Here is a 17,069-nt window from a genome sequence, read left to right as displayed (position 1 = left end):
AAGAACGACAAAAAGACATTAGTTATCATATATCGTCGTGTGACATTAGTTATCATATGAAACATCATGTACGTAATATAGTATCTCAAAATATGCAAATCAAATGCTGTATCAAATAACAATGACTATATTTCTCAATAAAATAATATATTCTAGAAAATATTAGACATTTCTTAGTGCTCTTTATGGCTCTAATAGTAAAAATACAATCAAATATACTTAATAACAATAAAATAACTGTAAAAAATTATAAAAAATATATATTAAATGTCCATTCATTCATTAAATTTAGACAGGAATAAAACTGAATTTAACTTAATTAAGTTTCTAAAATGTAAATACTTTATTTTATATATTTTAAATTGTATGTAAATAAAGCAAAGTAATGTTATCAATTGAATTTATCTTAAATTTTTTTTTTTTTGCTCAATGAAATGGATACAAAAATAAAATTTCTAAGCTTACTAGAGCATCAGAATACAACAAAAATATTATATTTAATATTGTATTTGAAATAGCTTGCTTCTTTGAACTGATGTTTTTTATGAATGATGTAGTAATATTATTTTACAAGATTATTTACATTGATAAAGGCTAAGCTACTTAGCATTGCATACATCATGCTTATAAAAATTCCAGAGATGCTTAAAAAAACAAATTTTAAAGTTGCTTGTTAAATCTATCCACATTTCACCAGTCAAAACAATTATATTCAGCTTTAGTAATAGCTTCATGAATATACTAAGATCATAAGTTATATTACTACCTTGTGTCTGGGTTATAGACTTTCTCTATGAATGTACCCTCTGGCATTGGGTATAAATGAAACAAATTACATGTGAGAGCTTAGGGGTCCAAAATGGCACTATTGCTGGATTATTTATGTGTCATATTACAGTATGTGTATTTATTTTTAGATTGCCTCTACTGGTACATTGCAACACCTCTAATGGATACAACTGGGAATCTCAAGACCTCTGATGTGTTACAGGGCAAACAAGTGGAAGGATACAGTTTATAACTAGCTACATGTCAGGCTGGGTTGGATTACTGTTAAATAACACCTCACATATAAAACATTTCCCAAAACAGAAGAAGTGGTATTGATAAAAGGATAAAAGAGGACATCAACACTGTAAAAAAGGCAGGGTTCCACACAATTCTTTCATGTTGACCCAAATTGTTAAATTAACTTAATAGTTTTTATATATTTAAGTTGATTGAACATAAAACAATTAGGTTGTCCCAAAAAAGCCTTAAGAATGGTGTTGTTTCAACTCATTTTAAATAAGTAGTTGAAACAAGCAGCAAAAGTAATTTTTGAGTGAATGTTTAGTGCATTCAAAGTCCCTGCTTTTAGACACTAATCCCTAAAAAGCTAATCCAAAATTTTCTACTTCTCTTGTGTGATTCTTCCGTTCTCTCTTTTCCGCCTTCTTAGCTTTACCTCTTCACCTCCTCTCTTTCTTTTCATTTCTTTTCATTTCATCAGATTTGCGCCCATGCTAATCCCTTCGATCTCTTTAGGGCTGCTGGCCACTATTAAAGACCACATCACTAAGCCGACTGCGATGGCCCAGGGCCGCGTCGCCCACCTGATTGAGTGGAAGAGCTGGGGAGGAGAGGCCACGTCTGGAGGAGGCTGGTGCGGCTGGAGTAGAGATGGTGTAGGCTGGGGATCTACAGGAGCCACGCTGCAGGAGGACGAGCAGCTCTACTCCCACCTCACCGATGAAATTAAAGAGGCCCGATTTGCTGCGGGTGAGACTGTTTATCTACCTAAAGGGATGACGTTGTGCTTTTTACACTTTCAAAAAAAAATCTGCAAAGTGACAAAGTCTACTCCCTGGGGCCTCTTAACACTTCTACACTACCTGACAAAAGTCTTGTCACCTATCCAAGTTTTAGGAACAACAAATAATAACTTGACTCAATCATTTGGTACCAGAAGTGACTTATATGAAAGGCAAAGGCCTCTCTATTTATGCTTATTTTACCAAAATAAAATATGATCATGCCTTGATTTTTTAAATGATTTAATTAGGACGGTAAGGTCTGACTTTGCTTAGAAATAATGTATGGTAGAGAATATAAAGTCATGGTGCAGTGGAAAAAGAATGAATATTATGTATGACTCCAATGAGCTTGGAGGACTGCATCCATACATTTCTGCAATGACTCAAATAACTTATGAATAAAGTCATCTGGAATGGCAAAGAAAGCATTCTTGTAGGACTTCGAGTCCTTCTTTGGATTCATCTTCAATGCCTCCTCCTTCATGGTGACTGGCTGGACTTAGGCTGTTGATGTTGCCATGAAGTCTGCAGATCTCTTGCATGCCCTTTTACTAAATGTAACCCTAAACCTTGTTTTTTCCTTTACCAAACTTGACTGATATCTGTGAGAATCTTGGGTCCATGTGGCTACCAGTAGGTCTTCTGCTGTATTTGTGATGTTTAAGATGCAGTTCAGCAGATGATTCATCTGAAAAATCTACATTCTGACACTTTTCCAAATGATCAACTAAAAGTTATTATTTGTTGCTCTTACAACTGGGGCCGACAACAAGATTTTGTCAGGGAGTGTACATTAAACCAATATATCCCATTGGAGCTATTCATGGAATGAAATAGTGAAATTTTTTGTTTCTTGTTTGCTACTTTTTTTTTTTTATAAATGGGACACCTAGTAAGATCTGAGCTTTATATTATGTGTTTAGAGTTGATGAGCTTGCACAAAAGGCGTAAATCTGTGGTGCTATAGCACATAAAGCTGTTTTGAACACCAACAAGATTTTCTGTGTTTTCCAAATGGCATATATCAATCTGAGAACACACTTCATGTGAAAACCATTATGGTCGTCATATTTAAGTGTTGTTCCAAACCAATGTACTCAAAGCTGTCAACTTCAAAGGGCCTTTCCGAATGCGAGCTTTTGATATAACTTCAGGCCTCCATGATACTTTGCAAAGGGAAGTTGTTTGGTATCGAACAGTGTTTTCCATTAGGAAGGGCTCATCCCTATGCCCTAACTCCTCTGAAACTGTCACTATGGAGTGTAAACCCTTCAAAGGCCTGGAAGTGTCCATCATTTGTATTCTTCAAAATACTTCATTTTAAAGGGTCCTTTGAAGTGCCCAATTTTGGGGACTCCAATTGGACGGCCATGATGCTTTTCACGCCAAAGTTCCCTTTGGAGGGCGATATATCCAGTAAGGAATGCACCTCAATTATTAATTGTTTGTTATCTATGGTGTCTGAGAGCAGAGAGTGTTCTCATGAAAGTGAACTACAAAAACAAGAAAAATAAGTGATGTGGGACTCAATTGTAAGATTAACAATTCGTCAAGTCATAATGAATCATTTACAATGGATAAGTTGTAAGCATTATAGACAGTTTCTGGTGTAGTATCAAAATCTTAATTTGTGATTGTGTATTGTGCAAATAATAAGGTTAAAGCCAAATGAAAAAAATGACTAGATGCATATGCAAGTAAAAAAGAAAATGATTTCAGACTGTTGTAGTGGGCAAACTGCCAAGAAATGGTCAGCGGCACCTGTCATGCAGGCATGAATTTTGCATATGCAATCAGTAGTGTGAAAGCAGTTTGTCAATTCGTCTTGCTTTATTGCGTCTCGCTCATTGTGAAAGAGCCTTTATTCTCTTTTTGAGCTCCCTCAAATGCCTTAATTATAGTCCCTTTTTTGATCCAGGAAAGAATGTGTAAGAGACACCTTAATTTAAATGATTTCCACCCAAGGAATCCTCTGGGTTTTGTTGTTTGTAGTGTGTTGTTCTATTTTAAATGCAAAATGACATTGTTTGTTTGTTTTGTTTTAATGACAAATTTAGCAGTTATTTTCCCAAAGATGGGTTGAAGCTGGAAGGGCATTTGCTGCATAAAACATATGCTAGATTAGTTGGCGGTTCATTCTGCTGTGGCGACTCCAGACTAATAATGGTACTAAGCCGAAAAGAAAATGAATGAATTTAGCAGCTGTAGTTGCAAGTCAAAGGGCAGCATTGTGGTGCAATTGGTAGCACATTCACCTCACAGCAAGAAGGTCACTGGTTCGAGCCCTGGCTGAGTCAGTTGGCATTACTGTGTGTAGTTTTCATGTTTCCTCCGGGTGCTCCAGTTTCCCCCACAAGTCCAAAAACATGTGGTATCGGTGAATTGGGCAAGGTAAATTATTCCATGTGGGTAAATGAGAGTGTATGGGTGTTTTCCAGTGATGGGTTGCAGCTGGAAGGGCATCCGCTGCGTATAACATATGCTGGATAAGTTGGTGGTTCAATCTGCTGTGGCGACCCCAGATTAATAAAGGGACTAAGCCGAAAAGAAAATTAATGAATGAATGAGTTAAGGTAAAAAAAATCTCAATGACAAAAATAAAAAATTTATGACATATTTATAATGGCTTCATGACATTCATGTTTATGACATATTTATGACAAGTTTTATTGTCCTGGTAAAGTTAAGTTGTCATGACAAAGATAAAAACAGGTTGTGGCATATTTGTTCATGTCAAGTTGTCATAACAATCTATGCCATCTTTGCATTTAAAATGTCATAAATGAGTAATTGACACTTAACGACAGTTGATATAAGCAGGCATGCCTTATGAACACCCACTCGAGTAAATTGTTACATATTACACAATATAGTTTATATAGCTACATTACATTATGTGCAAACTGAAATGTAAACCGAGTATGTTACTATAAGGAAATAAGTGTCTAAAAATAGTGTTGTTGTTCCACAATCATTTTAAGTGTTCATGAGATTGATTGCCTGAGGTAAGAATCTGTTCTTGTGTTTGGCTGTTCAGATGCACAGTGCTCTGTAGCCTTGAGCAGACGGTAGAAGTTCAAAGAGGGAGTGTGCTTGATGTGAGGGTCCAGAGTGATTTTGCCAACCATTTTGCTCCCTCGATACAGTTCTTGGAGAGTAGGGAGAGTTGTGCCAGTGATTCACCCAGCAGTCCAAACTATCTGACATAGTCTTCGGTCAGATTTGGTATACAATTATTACAAATATTACTCGATTATCAAAATAATCACAAGTTGTAGCCCTAAAAAGTAACTCTCTGTTAAATTTCAGAACTGCATACATATATAAATATGCTAATACCTCACTTATTTGGTTGAATTCCCCTCACAAGTTCTGCCCTGCAGCAAAGTGTTATGAAGGACATGAAGAGAGAGAGGATTTTCCACACTAACAGCTCTGCTTGTGTGTCTCTTGGTGACATTTTGGCGCTCTAGTCAGTACTATGACAACTAATGCAGGATATTGACTAGGTTGTCTGAACAAACAGGCCTGATTTTAGCACTTAGAAAATGACAGTGTTATTAGAAGTGGGCTTCTGGGCCAGTAAAAGCCACCTCGCAATCACACTAGTAACCACTCATCCATTAATGTTTTCTTCACCATGGTAAAAATGTGATGAATTTGAACTCATGCTGAAGGATTTCTGTTTTTGGCAGAAAGACAAATGTGAAATAAATCTTTGGTGATTTCCCTGAATTTAATTGCTTCTGTATGATATTTCTTACATACAATTACATATTTTTTTCCGCTACTCTTGAGTATCTGTGAACATTTTTTTTTCTTCAGGTGTGGCAGAACAGTTTGCTTTGGCAGAAGCAGCGATGAACGCCTGGTCCGCACAGGATATCGAAAATCAAGCCACAAACAGCATTATCCCATTACAAGGTAATGACAACGCTATCAGTATCCCTAAACTCGCAGTTCTCAGATGTGACCAGGGTAAAAAAATATATGTATATATAAATTTTGAAGGAAAATAAAAATATCCAGTTTTTGAAGCGTACTAAATAATGTATTCTTTTTGTCCTTTTTGTTGTATGACTCAGAAGAAAATCAGTTACAAACCTGCCTCTAAAATATACTTAAATGGACATTATTATGTTAGATAAAGAATTTTTAAATCACATTTAGCAATTATTTTACCAGGCGTGTTGAGTTGAACTACAGTTGAAGTCAGAAATATTAGCCCCTTTGAATTTTTTTTTCTTTTTTAAAAATATTTCCCAAATAATGTTTAACAGAGCAAGGACATTTTCACAGTATGTCTGATAAATGTTTTTTCTTCTGGAGAAAATCTCATTTGTTTTATTTCAGCTTAAATAAAAGCAGTTAATAATTTTTTAATTCCAATTTTAAGGACAAAATTATTAGCCCCTTTAAGCTATACTTTTTTCGATAGTCTACAGAACAAACCATCGTTATACAATAACTTACCTATTTACCCTAACCTGCTTAGTTAACCTTAACCTGTCTAAGCCTTTAAATGTCACTTTAAGCTGTATAGAAGTATCTTGAAAAATATCTAGTAAAATATTATTTACTGTCATCATGACAAAGATAAAATAAATCAGTTATTAGAAATGAGTTATTAAAACTATTGTGTTTAGAAATGTGTTGAAAAAAAAACTGATCTCCGTTAAAGAAATTGGGGAAAAAAAATAAACAGGGGGGCTAATAATTCTGACTTAAACTGTATATGAAATAATTACATTATTTTCTTAGTCTGTTTATTCACAGTAATGTCATATCATTATGTATTTACACTTTTATTTTTGATGTATAGTGCATTTGTATAGGACAAAACTTTACAAAACTAGTATTGTTTCTTACCTTTGATGTGGTTGTATGGCTTAATGATGTTCATATTGTGCCATTTTTGATATATCTTAAACTTGCATTACATGCAGAAAGGTGGATGATTATTATTTTTTTTTTTTAAAGAATGACAATCTGAAAAAAAGGTTCAGAGCCCAGTCTGAAAACACCTGGTGTAATGGATGGAATATACTTTTTTGACTTTTTGAAATATAAGTTTTTGACTCTTTCAAAGCATAAAAATACCATAATATGTTTGTAGCTTTCTAGGAAACATGTTAAGTAAACAGTTTTGTTTATCTTAAAAAAAACAATGTTGTAGTCAGATATTCTGCTTTGAAAATGTGTTTTCTGTGCTGGAACGCTGTCTTTGTTTCGGTTCTTTTAACCCGCTCAATGCCAGTTACCCAACTATATATTTCAGCACCCTGGGTTGCCTTGTGGAACAACGCGTATTTCATTCATCCATTCAGAAATGCTCTGAAAGCATGCGTCTGTGGCCGAAATGCGACCTCTGGTAGATAGTAGCAGACTCCAAAATGAGACGCAGATTCGGAGTTCCACATTAGGTTATTTAGTAGCAAATTATATAAATATTACAAACGTAAACATTAGGCGAGCAGGTTACATTGTAACCCCATGTCCTAACAACACGCTACGTGATGAGATTTGCAGTGATAAGCAATTTGGCTGTTTGCACCAGACAAAACACCACAAAAATTTAAATACAGCCATTCAGAAGCACAGAATATGCACTCACTCACGAAATGGTAAGGTTTATACTCTTATTAATACATATTAAACTTCTTTAACACTTTTAAATGTACATGCTGAATCCCTATGTGTTGGCTATCTGTTGTGAGTCACAGTTTAATTCTTTAATTTATGAGTTCAATTTCAAATGGTTTACTTTAGTTTCAAGATCTGAGGTGAACTATCTGCTGCTGCTTTCAGTAGTATGGGAATAAATGTCATGTAAAATGGCATTCAAGCTCACATTGTTAGCATTTAACACTGAATAAAGCACATGAGGTGTACCTGAGGTGATCATTGTCAGTTTTCTGTTGTTCAGCTGTAAGAAGTAGAAGCTGTTTCTAATATATCAATTCGAGATGTTTGTTAGTACAAAAATTCCTTTTAATATGGAAAAATATTTTTCTATCGTGTGCCATTGCTATTACTTAAAACATTATTTAAATCAGCCTTGTTGGTCCTCAATCTGGCAACCTGCGCTTGCGTTTGTTTTGATCAAGGAATGCAATACCTAGTTTAAATATTGGGTGTAAAACTTACTGCACGTGTGTTTTGTGTTTTATCTTGTGTATGTTTTTGTCGTGTGCTGTTGCATGTATTGCTTTCGTATTTAATAATATAATTTTTGTATGCCTTTCTAACTGAATATTTCAATTCCGCAGTTTATTTAACTTGTATTGAGAAGGTTATTCATATTATGATGAAACAAGAATATTCTCTCATTGTTTAACCTATTTCCCCCCTTTTTTTTGCTCAAGCATGTTTTTTGTTGGCCAGTTGCTTGTAATTTTACTTAAACATAGTGTCTTTACTTTTAATAAGTATAGTTCTGGAGTTATTTTGTACACCATAGCATAACCTAAACCTACCGTAAAAAACACCTTTTGGAAAATAGAAGTGTCCATAGATGATAAAGTATCTTCATGCATCCATACATGGCAATAAAGCAACAATAAAAATATGTTTATATGATTTCAGATGTAAAATAATTAACCTCTCTGGTTTCTTGCAAGTTAACTACTGTAGGTTGCCTTGTTTTGAACTGGACCTTTTATCTGACCTTTGGACAGTTTTGCAGATGTAAATCTACAATCTTTATACTGCTAAACACAAGACTAGCTCTAAACCAGTCTTAATTTTTATTAAACAAGATATCCATCATACTTTACTATATATTGTTACTATTTATATCATCCACATTCCCATCGCATGGTTCTTCTGGAGGTCATTCTCAGCATCTGGTTCATCTCACTCTTGTTCCAGCTTACATAAAAACCCTGTTATCTCATTATGAACCCATGAGCGTTAATAAGCCCCGAATAATAACAAATGGCCTGTTTAGCCAAGTGCAAAAACATTTTACTCTTGTACTAATGAGTCTTACAGTCGGGCGCATGAATAAATGACTGCAAAACAGAAATGAATGCATTCGAGCCCCGACGATGACTCACGGATCAGAGCTCTACATCTGTCTGGATTTAATGGCTTATTCATTTCCCTTCTTGAAGATCGCTTTTTCATTTCTCTCTCGCAATTTTGCCTATGTGTTCACAGACGCCGAAGGCCTGTATCTCTCTCAGTTTCTGTTGGATGGAGGGAGTTTGGGCGTTCCTCAGCACCTGTACAGGATGCACATGGATGTTGATGACACCGGCTCTTTGGCGCCCCCTCAGTCTCATTCCCCTAGCCATTCTCACTCTCCGTCAGAAACACAGCGTGCGCAGAGGATCTCACCGTCGGTTGGATCTGTTCGACACGCTGACAGCATCTCTCTCTCGGAGGACGAGGTTTTTTATAACTGAAGTTTTGATGATACTGTGGACTGCGGTTTTGTCTATTCTTTGTGTACGCAGCTTGGGTTACATCTGGGGCTATCGATTTACCGTTCAAGTATAAGAAAGCTACACTGTAGAACTTGTTGCTGGCTTAAGTTTATATGTTATCAAATTAACTTACTGTAATGTAACTTACTTTACATTTAACTGACTTAAAGGCACAATATAAAAGATTTACTCGTTGAAATATCCAAAAAAACACTGGAACATTTTTATATATTTTACTAAATTATGTACTTACATTATCCCAAATGTTTTAGAAACGTTCAAATCCAGAGAAATAAGTGATTTTAAGGAACGAGTCTCCATGCTAATGACATCATACACTCGATTTCCAGTTTAGTCTTATAGAAAACAGTGAAAACTAAAAAGAGCTTTACTATGTTGTACATTGTATTAGATTGCACAGAGTAGCATTATAACAGAACCCTAAAATGCATTTATAGTATGATAAAACAGCACTGCTGCTTCTCTATGTGATATTGACTGGTAGAACCAAAGTGTTCGACAATGGCACAATAAAAGCTCTGCTGCTTTTATGCTGTCATACTAGTCTCGTTTTGCTTGAAAGTTTTTCAGCTTTAATGTCTGTGACCATTGTGATTTTTGCTTGTGTTTATCACTGACATTTTGCGCCTCATGATTAAACAAAGGGCGCAATTGAGTAAGATGCCAGATAAACAAACTAAAAAACAGCCATTTTTTAGGTTTGACACTATGAGATTAGTGCTTTGTGGTTCAACCGATGAGATTAATGCTTTTGTTCATGTGCCTTGAGTTGCTGAAATTACAGTAAAACATGACTTGGTGGGACTGAAGCACAATATGGTCAAGCTGAGCACAAAGAAATCGCAGATCAAATCAAATTTAATGATAATTTTCATTTCACTCGACTTTTTTATGACTTTTTTTGTAACTTTCTGTGAAATGAAACTCAGGAAGGTGACAACCTTTTTTGTGCAAACAGTGTCAGATGTGAAACGTTGAGCAGCTCCATCTTGTGTATTGGAATATCTGTCTTGTTTTTTTCCCTAAAAGTGCCATCTAACATTATGGAGTGATAATGTTCGACTCATAGTAAAAAATCGCTTGGGTATGCTGAAAAACGTCTTGATAAACACTGACAATAAGCATGAAAGAAAAAATCGTCCCAGTGAGCCTTTACTCGATTTCATTATACATTTTCTGCTTACACTGAGATTTCAGCCACGATTTTGTCATTCGAGACAAATTTAGGAAATTCTAAATGATTGCTGAAATCCAAGGCTAAAACCGGTGATCTTTGGTTTGACATGTTCACAGACAGCTGCTTAATGCTTGTTGTGATTTGATTTTCCCTCCAATGAAGTTCTGGCAGTGTTAGAAGTTTTCAGACACTTTCCTGCAGTGTGACAACAGCTGGGATGAGCGTCAATCCAAGAACCAATAGGAGAGCTGAATCAGATGACGCAATCCATGCAACAATTCAAATGACCGTGGGGAAATGTCAGTTTTTTTCCTCCTGGTTTTATTATTGGTGCATGCTGTGTGTAAAATTGAGCTACAGATTGTTTAAGTTTGCTGTAAGGAATTATTTCAGAATGCGAGATAGTGAAAGTGTCACAGGTGGATGACATCAAACTCCAGGGGAGTTTTCTTCCGTGTTTGGTGCATCTTCATTGTTGAGTCTGACATTATGACGGCTGACGGCCCCCTAGTAACCATGCTAACATTTTTGTGCTACTTAAACTAAAATCAGTTATATATAAGTAAAAAATAAATAAATATATATGTGTGTGTATATATATATATATATATATATATATATATATATATATATATATATATATATATATATATATATATGCATACATACATAGATATAACTCAATGATTTATGTTTCATTAAACTGTATACATTAAAATGACTTGTAAAGTAAATTTGAATTAACTTAAAAATTTAAGGCAGCAACATATTTCTACAGTGAACTGATGAGCCTTTTCAGCAAGCAGGAATTGTTGTACATACAGACTTGTTATTTCTGTATTACACTGCCTTTTTTGCAAATGAAGATTTCCCAGTTTGCAGATATAATGGTGGAGATTGGATTGCAAGTTTGGTTTAGAAAAAGGTAAAAGGTCATTCTGCATCAGTGGGTCTGAAATTCTCCAAGGGGTGACGTGATGTTGATGCTCTTTCACCTCCAGCTGAGTGTTTGTGGATGTTTGCAGCAGCCTTTCACCCTCTAAAAGAAGCGGAGGCCTATTAGCACTATAGACTGCAAAAGAAAGAGCCAAAATAAAGGAGGCTTTCATCTGCACAGACATTTTTCCGGGTGCATTTCCACTAAGACATGGTTCAATGGGGCGAAGGAATTGAATAGAATCTCTTTGTGGGGACTCTTTGAGCAAAGCTGGCATCATTATTTGGGACAGTGAGATTTTAAAGATTTTTCATATTGTTAAATGTTTCCATGGAGATTTTTGAATGTCCAACATCACACTACTGCGTGTTCTTAAGGCTGAAGTGTGTCATTTATTATTTACTATCCTCACCGAGAAAAAACTGCAGATTATTGACTGTTTTAAATACAGTCTCTCACCATCTGCGATTGGCTCCTTACTCATGTGTTTGAATGAGCCTGTTTTGATGGTCAGAATGATCTCAGAACATCAATGTGTTTATTGGGTTAATGGTTCTTAATATCAATTAATGTTTTTTAATTGAACGTTTAATTGTTTAAATAAGTATATATTAATATTACTTAATATATACTTACAGGGCCAGCATGGTGGCTCAGTGCTTCGCACTGTCGCCACACAGCTAGAAGGTCACTGGTTCAAGTCCAGTCTGGGCCAGTTGGCATTTCTGTGTGGAGTTTGCTTGTTCTCCCCATGTTCGAGTGGGTTTCCTCCGTGTCCTCCGGTTTCCCCCACAAGTCCAAAGACATGTGCTATAGGTGAATTGGGTAAACAAAATTGTCCATAGTGTATGAGTGTGTGTGAATGGGTGTTTCCCAGTACTGGGTTGCGGCTGCAAGGGCATCTGTTGGAAAACATATGCCAGAATAGTTGGTGATTCATTCCGCTGTGGCAACCCCTGATAAAAAAAAGCACTAGGCTAAAGGAAAATTAATGAATGATTAAATTGAAAATTGTAAATTAATGAACCTACTAAAGGCTTACTTCATGTAAAACTGGGGTATTGTTAATATACACACACATATTGACTTGCTGGGATCTTTTGGTTTATTTAATATTTTTTAATAATTAGCTGTATATGTTTTCTGTGTTTATTTTAAATTTTATACACATTTTTAGAAATTTTGTTGTGCTTTTGTAATTTTTTTAAATAGATATTTATTATTGACATTATTATTATAAAAAATTTTATTATTATAATTTTAGACCAATTTGTTTATACCCTTTTTTTAAAAGAATATTTTAATGAGACACATTTTTTTTTGTTTCGAGTTAAATGAAAAAACATTAAAAGACTAAAATTGTTCATATTGATTTAAAAAAAAATTCATTTTAACCGTATTAATACATTTATTTCTATTATTATTTTCATGTTATTATTGTTATTTTTTGTTATTATCTCATGTTAAAATAGAGTGCTCAGCATATATGAGTACAACCTTCACAAATCTCTCTTTTAAATAAATATTTTAATAGGAAGCAATACAATATTATATTTGTGCATGTACAGTAGATTATCAAACAAAATAACTTACAATAACGGTCCAGAACCAAGTACACCCAAATGTATATGTTAAAGAAAAATATTAAATACAAATTTAAAAAAGAGGAAAAATCAAGAGAAGTAAAAAAAAATTAAAAAATGTAGTTGAAATTTTGTAGGTTGTAATTTTTTGCAATATTTTGCTTGAATTTAATTGTATTATTTTTCAATTTCTAAATATGTTTGTTGACTAAAATATTATTTTAATAACTATCTGTTTAATAAGTCTGGTGTATTCAAATGCACCAAAATACATTGCCTATATTAACTGAGAAATGGATAAAAAATTTTTTCAAAATTAGGTGTACTCAATTATGCTGAGCACTGTACGTACTATTATTAGTATTATTAATCTGCAGAGTTTAAATGAAAACGACACACTTCAGCTTAAAAGAAGATTTGGTCACAGTTGCATTTATAAATCACATACGTGTATAAAATCTAAAAAAAAAAAAAGTGTTACCTCAGCTGCCTTTATATTGTGTTCGTTATTGTCAGCATTTTGTGCAGTTCTTTGTATGTGAAATTATGATTTAATCTAAAAAAGATCTCTAATCTCTATTGCTGCAGAATTCGCTTGCTAACAAGAAAATTCCTATGTGTTTTTGCAAGTGTCTGAAACAAAAGAGCGAGAGCTGGAATAACAATCGCCTGCCTTTTCTCCGTAATTAACCACATTCACACTCCACTGACAAAGAAAGCTGTTGGAAAGAGAGAGATAGTGAGGGATGAGGTGGAAGAGGGGATTATAGTTAATGCATATAACTAAAATAACCCTGCTTACTTGTAGTAATTCATTGGTTTATTATAATTAACATAATATTAAATTTACTTAGGGGCGACATGGTGTCGCAGTAGGTAGTGCTGTCGCCTCACAGCAAGAAAGTAGCTGATTCGAGCCTCGGCTGGGTCAGTTGGCATTTCTGTGAGGAGTTTGCATGTTCTCCTTGTGTTCGTGTGGGTTTTCTGCGGGTGCTCCTGTTTCCGGTCCAAAGACATGTGGTACAGGTGAATTGGGTAAGGTCCGTAGTGTATGTGTGTGAATGAGTGTGAATGGGAGGAAGGGCAGCTACTGCTAAAAAATGTGCTGGATAAGTTGGCGGTTCATTCTGCTGTGGTGACCCCAGATGAATAAAGGGACTGAGCCAAAAAGAAAATGAATGAATGAATAAATTGACTATGTTTAACTTATTGACCTTGTTCTCCGCAGACGAGCTTGCGCTGCCATTTGAACCTTTTTGGCACAAGACTTCCGGTCTCATTCACTTCCATTCATTTTTAGACATTAAAAACTGCTCGTTTCGCTGTTTGATGTTGCAAACTGATATTTCCTTGTTATATTATTCTACTTGGTCTGTATAGTCATGCAAACATTTGTTTGTAGAGCAAGTAGTTTGACCGTTTTTTGCCGTTTATTATTCCTTGTCATTTCTCCTATAGGCGACTGAAACGGAAGTTCTAAGACAATCGCGAAAACAGGCGCACTTCCGCATTTTAGAATAAGGTCAATACTAAAGTATGATAAATTATTATTAATGTACATGAAAATATTCAGATTATTACAAAAGAACATGATATATGAGCTATTAAAGACATTATTTATTTTTTATGTATTTATTATATAAATATGTTTTAATTATTTAAATTTTTATTCATTTAAAGCAGTTATTTGGTTTATTAATATTTAATTTATTTAATATGTAAACACGCCTTGCGCCTTATTGCACTGGGTGTATGACAGGGCCCTAAATTCGAATTCAAACTAAATATTACTGTATTATTATTCTCTTATTAATATTAACTCATACAAATATTCAGATCATGATTTCCAACCACTGGCCTTTTCTTCGCAATTAACCCCATTCACAGTCCAGTGACAAAGAAAGCTGATGGAAAGAGAGAGATGGGAAGCAAGGAAAGAGGTGGAAGAGGGGATTAGAGTAAATGCAGAGGTGTTAGGAGGTGCAGTGGTCAAGTGTTATCAAGCTCCAGGCTCTTTTAATAGAAGTTTACACAGTGTGATCCTTCTCTGTGTGTGTGTCAGATAATGTGCTCCAGGCGAGAGTTTGAAAGAGCGTTTAATTGTAGAGATAGAGGCTCTGCTGCTGAGCAGAATTCAAATTGTGTTTGCAACTGGATTTCAATTTCAACGCAATATATTAAGGAACAATACACCGAGAATTGGAATGCCTTCTTGCTAAACCTTTTCTTTGAAAAATCAAAGAATAATGAGAGAAGAAAGATGGAATTGGGATGGTTGAGAAATCAAACAAAGGTTGTTTATTACTGAAGCCTTTGTTCTGCTCTTTTCTTCCAGCGCGAGCCTCATAAAAGCTAACAAGCTGTATGAGGTTATGAACCCATTTCTCATTTTATTTGAGCCCTAGACATGTACATGGTATTATACAGGTTCAGCTTGACAGAAGTATGGAACATTAAGGACCGAAATGTCCACCTTTTACTTTTATCTGGTCCAAAATTGCATGACTGTTCACGAATATCAAATCCATTTACTGAAGATTGTTAGAAAAGCACAATCTGTACAAAAAGTAGTAACAAAAGACATTTGCTTTGATTAAAATTGAGAGATTCAGATGATTAAATGTGTTTAGGAAGGAAAGGCTATTGATTGCTGTACTATTATCATACAGCTATAACAAGCAACAATGACAGCAAAATATGCATACGTAAATACATTTAGTGCAGAATAATGTTTTTAAGATAGATCTCGTAGCATTTTAGAGATCCAGTTAAAGTTCTTTTAGATTTTCTGTGTATCAGTTTGATTTTCGTCATGTTTTTACAGATTGTATAATGGTAAGGTCAAATCTTAACAGATAATTATGATTAATGCCAAAATGAATGTTTTGTAGCATAAATTGATATTTTCTGCTGGTACATTTCAGTAAAGATAGAAATACTTATTTCTATGACACCAATGAAATACATCTATAGCTAAAGCCATTTTGATCCCTGTTCATTAAAAATTAATATAATGTAAAAGTGTCCAGTTAATGTATTTTTTCCTGGCCAACCTTAATTTTAGCTAATCATTTTATTAACATCAATGTAATTTCATTCATTCTAAGATGAGGATATACATTAACTGGCTACTTTATTAGGTACATAAACTGCTCGTTAACACAAATTTCTAATCAGCCACATGGCAGCAACTCGTTGCATTTAGGCATGTAGACATGATCTAAATTACCTGCTGCAGTTCAAACGGAGCATCAGAACAGGGAAGAAAGGTGATTTACTGTAAGTGACTTTGAACATGGCATGGTTGCTGGTTCTAGACTGGGATTTTCACACACAACCGTCTCTAGAGTTTACAAAGAATGGTCAGAAAATATCGGTGAGTGGTGGTTCTGTGGGTGCAAATGCCTTGTTGGAGCCAGAGGTCAGAGGGGAATGGCCAGACTGGTTCGAACAGATAGAAAGGCAACAGTAAATCAAATAACCACTCGTTACAACCGAGGTATGCAGAAGAGCATCTCTGCATGCACAACACGTCCAACCTTGAGGCGGATGAGCTACAGCAGCAGAAGACCACACCAGGTGCCACTCCTGTCAGCTAAGAACAGGAATCTGAGGCTAAAATTCGCACAGGTTCACCAAAATTGGACAATAGAAGATTGGAAAATCGTTGCCTGGTCTGATGAATCTCGATTTCTGCAGCAACATTCAGATGGTAGGGTCAAAAAGCATGGATCCATCTTGCCTTGTATGAATGGTTCAGTCTTGTGGTGGTGTAATGGTGTGGGGGATATTTTCTTGCCACACTTTAAACCCATTAGTGCCAGTTGAGCATTGTGTCAATGCCACAGCCTACTATTGTTGCTGACCATGTCCATCCCTTTATGTCCACAGTTTACCCATCTTCTGATGGCTACTTCCAGTAGGATAACGCACCGTCATAAATCGCGAATCATCTCAGACTGGATTTTTGATTATGACAATGATTTCACTGTATTTAAATTGCCTCCACAGTCACCAGGGGCCTCATGTACAAAGACTTGCGTGGAAATCTTACTAAAACATTGCGTACGCACAAAGCTGTAAATGTGCGTACGCAGAAAAAAATTCAGATGTATGAAACGCCGA

The 17,069-nt window shown here is 35.1% G+C and overlaps 1 protein-coding gene across 8 annotated transcripts in view; it reads left to right on the top strand.

The window, feature by feature from the left end:
• Positions 1–10,643, top strand: part of fam131c (family with sequence similarity 131 member C) — a 43,763-nt gene extending 33,120 nt beyond the window's left edge. For 7 of the 8 annotated variants that reach the window (XM_073938706.1, XM_009296875.5, XM_073938707.1 and 4 more), the window contains 3 exons: positions 1,528–1,761; positions 5,622–5,720; positions 8,958–10,643. In XM_073938706.1, the coding sequence (XP_073794807.1) occupies positions 1,528–1,761; positions 5,622–5,720; positions 8,958–9,205 (581 nt within the window). In that variant the 3' untranslated portion in view covers positions 9,206–10,643. 8 annotated transcript variants of the gene reach the window in all.
• The last annotated feature ends 6,426 nt before the right edge of the window (positions 10,644–17,069 follow it).

The sequence above is a fragment of the Danio rerio genome, chromosome 23 (genome assembly GCF_049306965.1).
Source record: "Danio rerio strain Tuebingen ecotype United States chromosome 23, GRCz12tu, whole genome shotgun sequence".
Taxonomy (NCBI): Eukaryota; Metazoa; Chordata; class Actinopteri; order Cypriniformes; family Danionidae; genus Danio; species Danio rerio.
The sequence above is the reverse complement of the archived record's forward strand: the minus strand, read 5'-3'. Positions and strand labels throughout refer to the sequence as shown.